Genomic DNA, 16,607 nt, shown 5'->3' on the forward strand with positions numbered 1-16,607 from the left:
AGGAACACTCCTCCATAAGAAGTTAAAAAGATGTAAAATAACACAAAACTAGGTGCATATACAATGTTTCAAAGGTACTAGTAAATTACTTGTTCAGCAAATTAATGAGGAAGTTTGTCATTCCTCTTCAAATGCTCACATAGGCCAACTCAGCTATGATAATGCACATACAAAGACAGACAACAGAATCAGTGCAATAATAAAATCATGTTTTATATAGTCTTCTGTCCTCATATTCATGGATGAGGGTGAAACAGTAAAACGATAGTATCACATTCAGTGTCAGTAAGGAGGGGATGTGAGCCCCAGACCCTCAGACAGGCTGGTACTTCTCTACCCGCTCCAGCAGAGCCTCTGAGTAGCCGGGGGAGTAGTATCTACAGCAGGAGAACATAACAAAGGTTCACTTGGGGCTGAGAGAATGTCTGCTAGTAGAAACACACTAGATTCAACTGATGTTATAGCCAGTAAATTAGTCAATTACATGGCGTGTGTGTGTGTGTGTGTGTATGTGTGTGTGTGTGCGTGTGTGTGTGTGTGTGTGTGTGTGTGTGTGTGTGTGTGTGTGTGTGTACCTGACTATTTCCTCAGGGTAACAGCTGTTGATAGTGTTGATGTACTCCTGCAGGGCAGATCCAGGATCAGCCTTAATCTCCTGAACCTTCTTCAAGCCTCCACTGGTCACAAACAGACGACGAGCCTTGCTGTCATGGGGCAGCACCTGGAGAGGGGGAGGGGAGAGGGTGGTGGTGGTGGGTGGGTGGGGGGGTGGGGGGGGGGGGGTAAAGGGATTACAAAGCATTGGACTTTCTGGACTGTCTGAACCTCCTGTACTGTCTGAAACAGAGATCAAGCCTAATCTTGGATTTAATTGCACTTTTAAAATGAACTAATGAAAATATAATTTCTCAAACATGGTTCAAAATAGTCAGAGACTGGATTTACACAGTCTGATTTTTAGAACTAAAACACTATTAGGCAGTGTGGGGCCCGTGTGCGTCCATTCTGCAATACCTAGTAGTGTGAAGAGGCTTATGTAAATAAAAGTTGATAAACACGCCCCCACCTTGCTGAACTGGCAGATGACGTGTTTGAGGATGTTGCTGGGAGCTTCGTAGAGCAGGGGCTCCAGAGCAGGCAGGTAGTTGCACTTTGGTAGGATGCTCTTAAGAGCCTTCTTAGCCTGGGTGGAGGGGGGGGTCAGGACTCAGGATGATACAGGATACGTTATGGTCTGTTTATTCTTTGTTGCTCTTATGACCCTCAGAAATGTTCAGTGTAGAGCTTCAGTAGCACCCTGTGTCTACTACACAAGCTTCTGGTAACCTGTGACAACATTGACCTATGACCCTACCTTGACCTGCAGGTCCTCGGAGCTGTCTGTGTCCATGTAGAGAGCCAGCAGGCTGGGCAGGACGTTAGCCGTGGCAACGGCCCTGGCGTGCTCCGGGGTGTGGCGGCCGATCTGGCCAAACGCCCACGCTGTTGCTGCCTTGATATGTTCCTCTGGCTCCTCAGACAGACAGATGGCCAGCTGGGGCACCCCCTACAGGGCCGGAGGAGCAACAACAAGCAGGGAGGACAGGAGAGAGGTTATGAAGGAGAGAGAGGGAGGAAGAGAGAGCACAGAGCTTGCAGGCGATGCACAGTGCACACACCAGGATTGAGGTCATATCTGAAATTAATTTGAATTGGCCACACACCAGGATTGGGGTCATATCTGAATTGAGTTGTGAATTGGCCACACACCAGGATTGGGGTCATATCTGAATTGAGTTGTGAATTGGCCAAACACCAGGATTGGGGTCATATCTGAATTGAGTTGTGAATTGGCCACACACCAGGATTGGGGTCATATCTGAATTGAGTTGTGAATTGGCCACACACCAGGATCAAATCAAATCAAATTTTATTTGTCACATACACATGGTTAGCAGATGTTAATGCGAGTGTAGCGAAATGCTTGTGCTTCTAGTTCCGACAATGCAGTAATAACAAGTAATCTAACTAACAATTCCAAAACTACTGTCTTGTACACAGTGTAAGGGGATAAAGAATATGTACATAAGGATATATGAATGAGTGATGGTACAGAGCAGCATAGGCAAGATACAGTAGATGGTATCGAGTACAGTATGTACAAATGAGATGAGTATGTAAACAAAGTGGCATAGTTTAAAGTGGCTAGTGATACATGTATTACATAAGGATACAGTCGATGATATAGAGTACAGTATATACGTATGCATATGAGATGAATAATGTAGGGTAAGTAACATTATATAAGGTAGCATTGTTTAAAGTGGCTAGTGATATATTTACATCATTTCCCATCAATTCCCATTATTAAAGTGGCTGGAGTTGAGTCAGTGTCAGTGTGTTGGCAGCAGCCACTCAGTGTTAGTGGTGGCTGTTTAACAGTCTGATGGCCTTGAGATAGAAGCTGTTTTTCAGTCTCTCGGTCCCAGCTTTGATGCACCTGTACTGACCTCGCCTTCTGGATGATAGCGGGGTGAACAGGCAGTGGCTCGGGTGGTTGATGTCCTTGATGATCTTTATGGCCTTCCTGTGACATCGGGTGGTGTAGGTGTCCTGGAGGGCAGGTAGTTTGCCCCCGGTGATGCGTTGTGCAGACCTCACTACCCTCTGGAGAGCCTTACGGTTGAGGGCGGTGCAGTTGCCATACCAGGCGGTGATACAGCCCGACAGGATGCTCTCGATTGTGCATCTGTAGAAGTTTGTGAGTGCTTTTGGTGACAAGCCAAATTTCTTCAGCCTCCTGAGGTTGAAGAGGCGCTGCTGCGCCTTCTTCACGATGCTGTCTGTGTGAGTGGACCAATTCAGTTTGTCTGTGATGTGTATGCCGAGGAACTTAAAACTTGCTACCCTCTCCACTACTGTTCCATCGATGTGGATAGGGGGGTGTTCCCTCTGCTGTTTCCTGAAGTCCACAATCATCTCCTTAGTTTTGTTGACGTTGAGTGTGAGGTTATTTTCCTGACACCACACTCCGAGGGCCCTCACCTCCTCCCTGTAGGCCGTCTCGTCGTTGTTGGTAATCAAGCCTACCACTGTTGTGTCGTCCGCAAACTTGATGATTGAGTTAGAGGCGTGTGTGGCCACGCAGTCGTGGGTGAACAGGGAGTACAGGAGAGGGCTCAGAACGCACCCTTGTGGGGCCCCAGTGTTGAGGATCAGCGGGGAGGAGATGTTGTTGCCTACCCTCACCACCTGGGGGCGGCCCGTCAGGAAGTCCAGTACCCAGTTGCACAGGGCGGGGTCGAGACCCAGGGTCTCGAGCTTGATGACGAGCTTGGAGGGTACTATGGTGTTGAATGCCGAGCTGTAGTCGATGAACAGCATTCTCACATAGGTATTCCTCTTGTCCAGATGGGTTAGGGCAGTGTGCAGTGTGGTTGAGATTGCATCGTCTGTGGACCTATTTGGGCGGTAAGCAAATTGGAGTGGGTCTAGGGTGTCAGGTAGGGTGGAGGTGATATGGTCCTTGACTAGTCTCTCAAAGCACTTCATGATGACGGATGTGAGTGCTACGGGGCGGTAGTCGTTTAGCTCAGTTACCTTAGCTTTCTTGGGAACAGGAACAATGGTGGCCCTCTTGAAGCATGTGGGAACAGCAGACTGGTATAGGGATTGATTGAATATGTCCGTAAACACACCGGCCAGCTGGTCTGCGCATGCTCTGAGGGCGCGGCTGGGGATGCCGTCTGGGCCTGCAGCCTTGCGAGGGTTAACACGTTTAAATGTCTTACTCACCTCGGCTGCAGTGAAGGAGAGACCGCATGTTTTCGTTGCAGGCCGTGTCAGTGGCACTGTATTGTCCTCAAAGCGGGCAAAAAAGTTATTTAGTCTGCCTGGGAGCAAGACATCCTGGTCCGTGACTGGGCTGGATTTCTTCCTGTAGTCCGTGATTGACTGTAGACCCTGCCACATGCCTCTTGTGTCTGAGCCGTTGAATTGAGATTCTACTTTGTCTCTGTACTGGCGCTTAGCTTGTTTGATAGCCTTGCGGAGGGAATAGCTGCACTGTTTGTATTCGGTCATGTTACCAGACACCTTGCCCTGATTAAAAGCAGTGGTTCGCGCTTTCAGTTTCACACGAATGCTGCCATCAATCCACGGTTTCTGGTTAGGGAATGTTTTAATCGTTGCTATGGGAACGACATCTTCAACGCACGTTCTAATGAACTCGCACACCGAATCAGCGTATTCGTCAATGTTGTTATCTGACGCAATACGAAACATCTCCCAGTCCACGTGATGGAAGCAGTCTTGGAGTGTGGAGTCAGCTTGGTCTGACCAGCGTTGGACAGACCTCAGCGTGGGAGCCTCTTGTTTTAGTTTCTGTCTGTAGGCAGGGATCAACAAAATGGAGTCGTGGTCAGCTTTTCCGAAAGGGGGGCGGGGCAGGGCCTTATATGCGTCACGGAAGTTAGAGTAACAATGATCCAAGGTCTTTCCTCCCCTGGTTGCGCAATCAATATGCTGATAAAATTTGGGGAGTCTTGTTTTCAGATTAGCCTTGTTAAAATCCCCAGCTACAATGAATGCAGCCTCCGGATAAATCGTTTCCAGTTTGCAGAGAGTTAAATAAAGTTTGTTCAGAGCCGTCGATGTGTCTGCTTGGGGGGGGATATATACGGCTGTGATTATAATCGAAGATAATTCTCTTGGTAGATAATGCGGTCTACATTTGATTGTGAGGAATTCTAAATCAGGTGAACAGAAGGATTTGAGTTCCTGTATGTTTCTTTCATCACACCATGTCACGTTGGCCATGAGGCATACGCCCCCGCCCCTCTTCTTACCAGAAAGATGTTTGTTTCTGTCAGCGCGATGAGTGGAGAAACCCGTTGGCTGCACCGCTTCGGATAGAGTCTCTCCAGTGAGCCATGTTTCAGTGAAGCAAAGGACTTTACAGTCTCTGATGTCCCTCTGGAATGCTACCCTTGCTCGGATTTCATCAACCTTGTTGTCAAGAGACTGGACATTGGCAAGAAGAATGCTAGGGAGTGGTGTGCGCTGTGCCCGTCTCCGGAGTCTGACCAGAAGACCGCCTCGTTTCCCTCTCTTTCGGAGTCGTTTTTTTGGGTCGCTGCATAGGATCCACTCCGTTGTCCTGTTTGTAAAGCAGAACACAGGGTCCGCGTCGCGAAAAACATATTCTTGGTCGTACTGATGGTGAGTTGACGCTGATCTTATATTCAGTAGTTCTTCTCGACTGTATGTAATGAAACCTAAGATGACCTGGGGTACTAATGTAAGAAATAACACGTAAAAAAACAAAAACTGCATAGTTTCCTAGGAACGCGAAGCGAGGCGGCCATCTCTGTCGAGTTGAGTTGTGAATTGGCCACACACCCCCGGAAGCAATTCAAATGGCTTATTTATTCTGCACATCACAATAGTAATGTTTATTTTGTTTATCATGTATGATCACAACTACCATGTAGCCTGAGGTTGAAACATTTCGTTTTTAAAGCTAGTTCTCCTAAAACTATTTAAAATAATTACAGGGGTCTTTAAATATGCTAAGATCATGTTGTGGGTTGTCTATAATAATTCATCATTCCCATAATTTATAAACATCATCATATTTTTTTTCTTCTACCCAGAATGAATTAGATCAAACACTGCAGTATGGAAAGGAACAATCTAACAAGATTCCCTAAAACACGCAACTTCGATACAGCTATGCCCGGAAGTGCCTTTTTCGTAGCAGGTTAGGAGAATTAACGTAGCAGGTTAGTAGAATTAGGTTAAGGTTAGGAAAAGAGTTAAGGTTAGCGAAAATGCTCTCCTAACCTGCTACAAAAAGTCACTTCCAGTCATAGGTGTATCGAAGTGGCGTGTTTTTAGGGAGTCCCCAATCTAACATGACAAAGATAAACACTGTTTGACATCTTTGAGTTATAATCAAACTAATATTTGAAACTATATATATGTATTCTTTGCGTTAATGAGTGGCATATCCTTTTGATAAAATATTTGTCAAATTAAAAAGACTTTCATGTTTCACATCTCAGTTGAATTGCTTTGAATTGCTTTTATTAAATTATACATTTTTTTTCAAGTCAAATTCGATTCAATTTCTGCTTTCTGTGGGGTGTGGCCAATTCAAATTAAATTCAAATTCATTGTTTCAATTGAATTAAATTCTGAAATTCTGAATTGGCCCCAACCCTGGCACACACATACCTTAGAGACGATGACGGCCATGGCAAGGTTTTCAGAGTGAGCAGCCACGTATCCAAGCATCATGATCCCTGGCAACCGCACGTTACCATGGCTATCACCCAGGTAGTCAATCACCGCCGCCACACCACCCGTGTTCACGATCATTTGAGACAGCTGTACACATACACACACATTTGGGCGAGGGTAGGGGCACATGTGAGAATTTGGTAGTGTGTTAGGGAGTTTGGTACCCCTAGTGTGTGTTTGGTGTCAATGAGTGTGTGTTCTGATGTCTGGTGTGTGTAGTGTCTGTGTACCTCTGATGTTTGGTGTGTGTGGGTGTACCTCAGGTGTATGTTTGGTGATCTCTCTCATCAGCGTGGTGACGTTCTTCCTGACATACTCGTTGGGGTCTCGGAGGCAGGCCAGGACAGCAGGGAAGATCTCTGCCTCCACCACCATCTCAGCCAGGTCCACTGAGTGCTTACTGATCTGACTCAGCGCAGAGAACACCTGCCTCTGAATGGAAGGAGAGAGAGGGAGGGGGGAGAGAAGAGAGAAAAAGACAGGGGAGAAGGAGAGGAAGTGGAGAAAGGGATGGAGGAAAGAACAAAAGTGGCATACAGGATTTAAGAGTGGACTGTAATGTATATTCTAACCTCATCTATGTCTGTTTACATTGACAACATAATGACTGTGTCAACCTGTCAGACTTAAGGAAGCCTTATTTTGTCTCAGCGTTCCTGCCGCCTCACCTTCAGCTTGGCGTCGGGGTTGAGAATCATCTGGGCCAGGTGTGCGATGGCGCCGGTGTCGACCACAGTCTGAGCTAGCTCAGGGGAGTGCTTGGCGATGTCGCTGAGGGCCGAGGCAGCGATGCGTTTCAGGGCCACCTCTGGTTCCTGGATACACAGCACCAGCAGAGGAACGGCCCCAGCATCCACTACCTCCTGAGACAGGTCTACATACAGAGAAGAGAGGGGTGTTAGTGTGTGTGTGTGGTGTGTGTGTGTGTGTGTCCGTACGCAAGTTACTTGTGTGTATGTGTGTGTCAGGATTTTCTAATCGTTTCGTTCTGAACAGAACCAACATTTTTTTTGTTCCGTTCAACTGTTCCGACCAGCAAAATAAAGTTCTATATTGGGTCAAACCCGAAAAAAGCATTGGTTTATATTGTTCCTTTCTGTTCCTTTTTTAGCCTGTAAAATCAGAAATAAAAATGTTTAGCTCACTCAATGACTTCACCAATCAGTGCAGATAGAGCAGGTAAGCTAGTTGTTTACATGGGCGACGGAAAGACGAATGTAGCCTATGGCGCAAGATGCGACTGACATTTTGTGGGTGGGGAGAGAGCAAGAGAGGGTTGATGCGACTGACATTTTGTGGGTGGGGAGAGAGCAAGAGAGGGTTGATGCGACTGGCATTTTGTGGGTGGGGAGAGAGCAAGAGAGGGTTGATGCGACTGACATTTTGTGGGTGGGGAGAGAGCAAGAGAGGGTTGATGCGACTGGCATTTTGTGGGTGGGGAGAGAGCAAGAGAGGGTTGATGCGACTGGCATTTTGTGGGTGGGGAGAGAGCAAGAGAGGGTTGAGGAGGAGGCTTGAAGTGCTGGACATCTTGTTATGACATCATTATCTGAATTAGGTCCACAGAATTATACCTATGGAGGAGCGGCTTCTATGAAGGAACTTTGAATGTCCTTTGAGCTAGCTACAGTAGCTAACAAGCTTGTGCTAGCTAGATAACAAGCCTGTGTTTGCAGAGCTTCACCAGAATTAACAACACATCTTACCTTTTTGTAGTTAATATATCCAACAATAAATGTGATAACAAAGCCTATAGTATATTAACTGGCAATGAAAAGTTTATCCATTTTTCTCTAGCGAATAAAAATCTCTCTCCTGATCTTCAGAATCACGATTGTAACGCCAGTACAGTAGCCTATGGTAACATCAGTACAGTAACCTATGGTAACGTCAGTACATTAGCCTATGGTAACATCAGTACAGTAACCTATGGTAACATCAGTACAGTAGCCTATGGTAACGTCAGTACAGTAGCCTATGGTAACGTCAGTACAGTAACCTATGATAACGTCAGTACATTAGCCTATGGTAACGTCAGTACAGTAGCCTATGGTAACATCAGTACAGTAGCCTATGGTAACATCAGTACAGTAACCTATGGTAACATCAGTACATTAGCCTATGGTAACGTCAGTACAGTAGCCTATGGTAACAAAAGTACAGTAGCCTATGGTAACATCAGTACAGTAACCTATGGTAACATCAGTACAGTAGACTATGGTAACATCAGTACAGTAACCTATGGTAACATCAGTACAGTAGACTATGGTAACATCAGTACAGTAACCTATGGTAACATCAGTACAGTAACCTATGGTAACATCAGTACAGTAGCCTATGGTAACGTCAGTACAGTAACCTATGGTAACGTCAGTACAGTAGACTATGGTAACGTCAGTACATTAGCCTAAGGTAACGTCAGTACAGTAGCCTATGGTAACATCAGTACAGTAGCCTATGGTAACGTCAGTACAGTGACATATACTTTGAAGGGGGGAGGGGCTCCAGTAGCTTGTGGTTTGAAGGGGGAGGGGCAGGTAGCCTAAACATGCACACACACTGGTAAAGATGTTCAGCTGGCAGGCAGACACTGGAAAACGTTTCTGAGTGACAGAGTGAAGGCTTTGCATCAGTGCTTTGTTGCATTGTTTTTGAGGGACTAGAGAAAAAGGCCTAGAACTAAAATAATGTTATTAACTGATTCCCATGCCTTTAAACTAATGGTTTCGTTCCGGAACAGTATGGAACACTTTCATTCTCAGTTCCGTTTCTGTTCCTTGAAAAATGTTGTTATTTTCCATTTCTTGGTTCTGTTCCCTGAATCGGTTCCAACCCCTGGTCTGTGTACACTATGTCCTTACTTGCATTGTGGCGTGCAATGTACCCCAGAGCCCAGGCGGCAGCCTCCTTGACGTCAGGGTCAAACTCCTCCAGAGAGATGACCAGAGCGTCCAGCGCCCCACAGTCCACCACGGCCTGGGCCAAAGCAGGGCTGTGCTTGGCCACTGCACGCAGGACAAATGCTGCTGCCTTTTTATAGAACCGCTACACACACACACACACACACGCAGATAGAAGGAGAAAACATTTAATACACACACACGCAGATGGAAGGAGAAAACATGTAATACACACACACGCAGATGGTAGGAGAAAACATTTAATACACACACACGCAGATGGAAGGAGAAAACATTTAATACACATTTAGCAGATGGAGGGAGAAAACATTTAATACACACACACACAGATGGAAGGAGAAAACATTTAATACACACACATGCAGATGGAAGGAGAAAACATTTAATACACATTTAGCAGATGGAAGGAGAAACATTTAATACACACACACGCAGATGGAAGTAGAAAACATTTAATACACATTTAGCAGATGGTAGGAGAAAACATTTAATACACATTTAGCAGATGGTAGGAGAAAACATTTAATACACATTTAACAGATGGAAGGAGAAAACATTTAATACACATTTAGCAGATGGTAGGAGAAAACATTTAATACACATTTAACAGATGGAAGGAGAAAACATTTAATACACATACACACAGATGGTAGGAGAAAACATTTAATACACATTTAGCAGATGTAAAGAGAAAACATTTAATACACATTTAGCAGATGGAAGGAGAAAACATTTAATACACATTTAACAGATGGAAGGAGAAAACATTTAATATACATACACACAGATGGAAGGAGAAAACATTTAATACACATTTAGCAGATGGAAGGAGAAAACATTTAATACACACACACACAGATGGTAGGAGAAAAACATTTAATATACATACACGCAGATGGAAGGAGAAAACATTTAATACACATTTAGCAGATGGAAGGAGAAAACATTTAATACACACACACACAGATGGTAGGAGAAAACATGTAATACACACACACGCAGATGGAAGGAGAAAACATTTAATACACATTTAGCAGATGGAGGGAGAAAACATTTAATACACACACACACAGATGGAAGGAGAAAACATTTAATACACACACATGCAGATGGAAGGAGAAAACATTTAATACACATTTAGCAGATGGAAGGAGAAACATTTAATACACACACACGCAGATGGAAGTAGAAAACATTTAATACACATTTAGCAGATGGTAGGAGAAAACATTTAATACACATTTAGCAGATGGTAGGAGAAAACATTTAATACACATTTAACAGATGGAAGGAGAAAACATTTAATACACATTTAGCAGATGGTAGGAGAAAACATTTAATACACATTTAACAGATGGAAGGAGAAAACATTTAATACACATACACACAGATGGTAGGAGAAAACATTTAATACACATTTAGCAGATGTAAAGAGAAAACATTTAATACACATTTAGCAGATGGAAGGAGAAAACATTTAATACACATTTAACAGATGGAAGGAGAAAACATTTAATATACATACACACAGATGGAAGGAGAAAACATTTAATACACATTTAGCAGATGGAAGGAGAAAACATTTAATACACACACACACAGATGGTAGGAGAAAAACATTTAATATACATACACGCAGATGGAAGGAGAAAACATTTAATACACATTTAGCAGATGGAAGGAGAAAACATTTAATACACACACACACAGATGGTAGGAGAAAAAATGTAATACACATTTAGCAGATGTAAAGAGAAAACATTTAATACACATTTAGCAGATGGAGGGAGAAAACATTTAATACACACACACACAGATGGTAGGAGAAAACATTTAATACACACATGCAGATGGAAGTAAAAAACATTTAATACACATTTAGCAGATGGAAGGAGTAAACATTTAATACACACACACGCAGATGGAAGGAGAAAACATTTAATACACATTTAGCAGATGGAAGATCAAAACATTTAATACACATTTAGCAGATGGAAGATCAAAACATTTAATACACACATGCAGATGGAAGTAAAAAACATTTAATACACATTTAGCAGATGGAAGGAGTAAACATTTAATACACGCACACTCAGATGAAAGGAGAAAACATTTAATACACACACACATGCAGATGGAAGGAGAAAACATTTAATACACATTTAGCAGATGGAAGGAGAAAAATGTAATACACACACGCAGATGGTAGGAGAAAACATTTAATACACATTTAACAGATAGAGGGAGAAAACATTTAATACACATTTAACAGATGGAAGGAGAAAACATTTAATACACATTTAGCAGATGGAAGGAGAAAACATTTAATACACACACACACAGATGGTAGGAGAAAACATTTAATACACACATGCAGATGGAAGGAGAAAACATTTAAGACACACACGCAGATGGAAGGAGAAAACATGTAATACACACACATGCAGATGGAAGGTGAAAACATTTAATACACATTTAGCAGATGGAAGGAGAAAACATTTAATACACACACACGCAGATGGTAGGATAAAACATTTAATACACACACACGCAGATGGAAGGAGAAAACATTTAATACACATTTAGCAGATGGAAGGAGAAAACATTTAATACACATTTAGCAGATGGAGGGAGAAAACATTTAATACACATTTAGCAGATGGGAGGAGAAAACATTTAATACACACACACACGCAGATGGAAGGAGAAAACATGTAATGCACATTTAGCAGATGGAAGAAGAAAACATTTAATACACACACACGCAGATGGAAGGAGAAAACATTTAATACACATTTAGCAGATGGAAGGAGAAACATTTAATACACACACATGCAGATGGAAGGAGAAAACATTTAATACACATTTAGCAGATGGAAGGAGGAAACATTTAATACACATTTAGCAGATGGAAGGAGGAAACATTTAATACACATTTAGCAGATGGAAGGAGAAAACATTTAATACACACACACGCAGATGGAAGGAGAAAACATTTTATACACATTCAGCAGATGGAAGGAAAAAACATTAAATACACACACACGCAGATGGAAGGAGAAAACATTTAATACATATTTAGCAGATGTAAAGAGAAAACATTTAATACACATTTAGCAGATGGAAGGAGAAAACATTTAATACACACATGCAGATGGAAGGAGAAAACATTTAAGACACCGAAAATTCCGAAAATATTGTATTTTCAGCTGTTTGAAGCTGGTGTACCAAACCAAAGGTAAAAGATGCAAAAACTAAACATAAGAACTGGATGCATAGAAATAGGGCACATAGAACTGATCTACTACTTCTTAGACTTTCTTAGACGGCCGAAAAGTTACAGATTGCAGCTTTAAGTTCTGCTTTTACACTGCTTTCAGCTTCAAACAGCTGAAAATACAATACTTTTGGTTATTGAAAATATATTTTCAGCAAGTTTATATGGTACAATGATTCTCTGTAGACATTGCTTGTTTTGTCACATAAACTGAAATGAGGCGAACTATTGGAATTTTAGCAATCAGAAAATGGCGGAGCGATTTCAACATATTGAATCTTTAAGCAAGAGTTTACATTCAGAGCATTAACTATGCATGCAGACCCCTGTGAGAAGGCAGATTGAGAGAGAGAGGCCCTGATGTGGTGTGAAGGGTGCTTTAGCCTTTGGAGTGGCCCCCTGCCCAGGGTACAATGCCAACACACTCTCAGGGTCAGGGACACCATTCAGCAGGGTGAATGAGGGAGTGTATGTTGGTGTATATACACACACACACACACACACACACGCACACACACACTTTCACACTCACAGACATACACAGACATACGTTCTGCTCAGCCAGAGAGTAGACGAGCTGTGGGAGGATGTCTCCCTTGACGACGGTTGGTGTACACACACACACACACAGACACACACAGACATACGTTCTGCTCGGCCAGGGAGTAGATGAGTTGTGGGAGGATGTCTCCCTTGACGACGGCCTCTGCCAGATCTTCATTGTAGCTGGCCAGTCTTCCCAGAGCCAGAGCAGCTGTCTGCTGGATGGTAGGAACCACATCTAGCAGTAAAGGCCTCAGCAGGGACATCACACCTAGAGGGGGGACGTGTAGGAAAGGAATTCTGTCTTGTTATAAGTTATCGATAGAACTGTGATCAGCACATAAATGAAAGTCAGCTAAAATAGAATATTGGTTTGAAAAAATACATCTATACAGAAATGGGTACCCAAGTCCCAATTTACCAGCATTTTGTAAAGTTTCAATGTTTTGCGGTCTTGTCGCAAGCTCAGCAATAGTCTGCACAAACTGTGTCCTTGATTTCTGATACTGCTCAAACACTAAAAGGCAAAAATTAACGATCCATTAGTATTAAAAAATGTCAACTGTTCCTTAGCTACGTTTTGCAGGCACTATCTTTACTCTTGAGGTTCATTCAAAACAGCTTTGAAAACAGTCTTGAAAAATTGCAACTACAAATGATCGTACCTTGTAAAACCTGTCGTTGACTCATGATTACAAATGTAATTGAAAAAAATAAACTCCACTTTTCTTATGAATATGTAACTGCAACAACTATATTGTTGCTTGTTAGTTTTGCCTAAAACAGCAGCTGTAAACAGTACGGTGCAGCATCTGCCTCGCTCTTACAGCCTCAGGTTCTGGTTAGCGTGTAACCGTTGCCGTAGCGACAAACCGGAAGCATTAACAGGGCTTTCTCATCGCTCGTGCTGCTCAAAAATGAGTTAGCCGTATGGTTAAGGTTAGGGTTAATGATAGAGTTAGGTTTAAAATCACATTTTTAAGAAGAGAAATTGTTGAAATGGGAGAGGTTTATGACTTCGTGGGTATAGAACAATGACTCTACAGATGCTAGTGATGACAGTTCTGGTGTCGCTCCCGCAAAAATATATTGCCAAGTGAGACAAGAAGACTTCTTTCATTCTATATGTTGAAAGATGCAACATAGTGATAGCTCACATGCGATCACACTTTTATGCAGATAAAAAAAGCTAATCACAGCATAATTAGAACGATACTTTGAAGATTCGAATGGTTACACTAAGACGTTTGTAACAATGTTGCCACCGTGTTGGCATAGCCTATCAGGTCTTAGAGCAACATTGCGGCCCTGATTTCTGCATTGAACAAATAAGCCTGCATGGCTGTACATTTACGCAGTCATAGATAGATTGACTATAAAAGAAAATAAACATACACGTAGCCTATAGGCCTATATGATGACAGAAAAAGGCTATGCGGCAACCTACATCAAACAGAAGCCTATTAGACCTAGCTACAATTGTAAAATATGTTCAGCTGAAATGAAGCGTTATGCTAATGGTAATGAACTCAATGGATAATAGATAAGATAAGGGGAACACTAAAGCACATTGATGGTGTGCGAAGCCCGAACATTATTTCAGACCTGTCAGACCAATGTGCACACCTCCAAAGTTGCTCACATATTATTAGACAAATTAATGAAGACAATATTCTATACTCTCGGCTACAAGAGAAACCATACATTAGAAACGTGTTCAAATTGATTTTATTCTACTAGGAATTAAGAACATTTGATATATGTAGGCCATATTGAAGTGTTTTAATTAAGAACATTTGATATATGTAGGCCATATTGAATTGTTTTAATTAAAAACAACAGATGAAAAAGCTAAGTCGTTTCATGACGAAATATTTCAGCAGATTGTAAAAATTAACAATATTAGGCTAATACATGGGTCTAATTTATGTCCACTTGGGAAATTCAGCATGAATTAAATTACTGTACATTTATTTTGAGTAAATCAGTAAATCCAAATATTGATCAGAGAAGGAATGAGTTGGGAAAGAGGTTCTAGAAAATTAGACCCGCAATCAATCAATTCATTCATAAAAACATAAAACTACAAAAGCAGCAGGCAATTGCAAAATATCTTGTGATTGTGCACTCAAACCCTTCTATGCAATCTTCACAGACACTGGTTTAAAATTGCACAGATAAATTGTGTTTACATGGAATGCATTGATGCTAATTAGATGTAACTAACTCGTAGCAATTTAGGCAATTTCAAAGTAGGGTCTGTATCTAATTATTTGACAAAGTAGGCAATCTGCAGTTACCATAGCTATATGCCTATAGCTGAGTCATTAGGCCTAGACTTACAACAACATACATTACATTCAGTAGCTCAATATGTAGGCCTGTAGATTTATAAAATAGGTTTATATATTTAAGCATATTGCAAACATCGTATAAAAGGCTATATTACATCGAAATATTTGTCCGATTTAAATGGAATGATATTTGATGGAAGACGCTGGTCGAAGGGAAGTATAATTTACTTCAGGATAACATATCTGAGGCCAAAGAACAGTATCTATTTTTCGTTGTGGATGACCAAGAGAAAAATTATGAAAAGTGCTTAAAGTGGCTGTGCTGTCAAAAACGTGATTTTTCTGTGTTTTATATTTTCACACTTTGAGGTTGGAATAATACTGTGAAATTGTGAAAATGCTGATACCCTTTTAGTGTAAGAGCTTTTTGAAAAGACCGCCTGACATTTCAGCTCGTTTTGCATGGGTGGAGTTTTGGCCTGCGCTATAAATTGTTGTACTAGTCCTGGACGCTGATTGGTTAAAACCGCATTCCACAAGTTTCCACCGGCTAAAGCAATAAAGTTGAAATGCCTATTTACTCTGTTCTGTGTCTCATCAGCCCAGACAGACCATTTATAATATTGATCTCCACTGTAAAAAGCATCTAGACATCATCTCCCATTTCTTTTAGACTAGCAATTGGTTTTCAAAAGCGGAGATTGGAAGAAAACGTGCAGTCTGTCTCTCTGACATTTGCAACATTGTTTCAATATTGAAATTCGATCTCCAGCTGTCCCATTGTAATTAAAGTGTCGGGGTCGGGAGTCGGGATGAGACAGACAAGCAGGCAGCTTTTCTCAGCCAGTCGAAACCATGAATCATCAACACTTTTATGGACATGTCAATAGAAAACAGGTAAAACGAAACAAAATGCAGCTAGCTTGTCGTCTTTGCTGCTTCAGTTTGAAGTGATTGTGTTAGCTGTGTTTTTGGCTAGCTCCTCTGAACAACAGTGTTCTGACGAGAGAGCACATGTTCTATACCAGGTGAAGTCGGGCATCATTAGCTCATTCTTATGAATGTATCCAAAAAAATGTCACTAGAGAACAGCTTAAACAAATTCAAATGAGACTACTTTGCTGTTATTCTGGCTGCAATGCTTGATGTGACTGTAAATTAGCCGCAGTTGGCTAGCTAGCCAGCAAGGGACAATAAAGTGTCCAGCCAGTATGGCAATAGAACATTTAGGTTGAACGACTGGGTTGTGTCCATAGATACAGAACAAAAAGCCTGAACGACTGGGTCGTG

At 42.0% G+C, this 16,607-nt stretch overlaps 1 protein-coding gene across 1 annotated transcript; it reads right to left on the reverse strand.

Moving 5' to 3' along the window:
• Positions 1 to 313: 313 nt before the first annotated feature.
• On the reverse strand, positions 314 to 13,713 carry LOC139366684 (sperm-associated antigen 6-like). The gene is made up of 11 exons (XM_071104367.1): positions 13,689 to 13,713; positions 13,445 to 13,540; positions 13,128 to 13,294; positions 9,144 to 9,327; positions 6,951 to 7,156; positions 6,541 to 6,714; positions 6,217 to 6,369; positions 1,355 to 1,546; positions 1,067 to 1,183; positions 576 to 721; positions 314 to 377 (listed from the first exon to the last, which is right to left on the reverse strand). The coding sequence occupies exons 1-11, from the start codon at positions 13,711 to 13,713 to the stop codon at positions 314 to 316; spliced, it is 1,524 nt and encodes a 507-aa protein (XP_070960468.1).
• Positions 13,714 to 16,607: the final 2,894 nt, after the last annotated feature.

The sequence above is a fragment of the Oncorhynchus clarkii genome, chromosome 15 (assembly GCF_045791955.1).
Source record: "Oncorhynchus clarkii lewisi isolate Uvic-CL-2024 chromosome 15, UVic_Ocla_1.0, whole genome shotgun sequence".
Classification (NCBI taxonomy): domain Eukaryota; kingdom Metazoa; phylum Chordata; class Actinopteri; order Salmoniformes; family Salmonidae; genus Oncorhynchus; species Oncorhynchus clarkii.

Bases quoted from the DNA above. Each gene is read 5' to 3' on its own strand.
- LOC139366684 (XM_071104367.1), bottom strand. From the start codon at position 13,713: ATGAGTCAACGACAGGTTTTACAAG. The intron at 13,295-13,444 runs GTAAATTGGGAC...TCCCCCCTCTAG, and splicing joins TGAAACTTTACAAAATGCTG to GTGTGATGTCCCTGCTGAGG. The intron at 722-1,066 runs GTGGGGGCGTGT...CCCCCTCTCCAG, and splicing joins TCATCTGCCAGTTCAGCAAG to GTGCTGCCCCATGACAGCAA.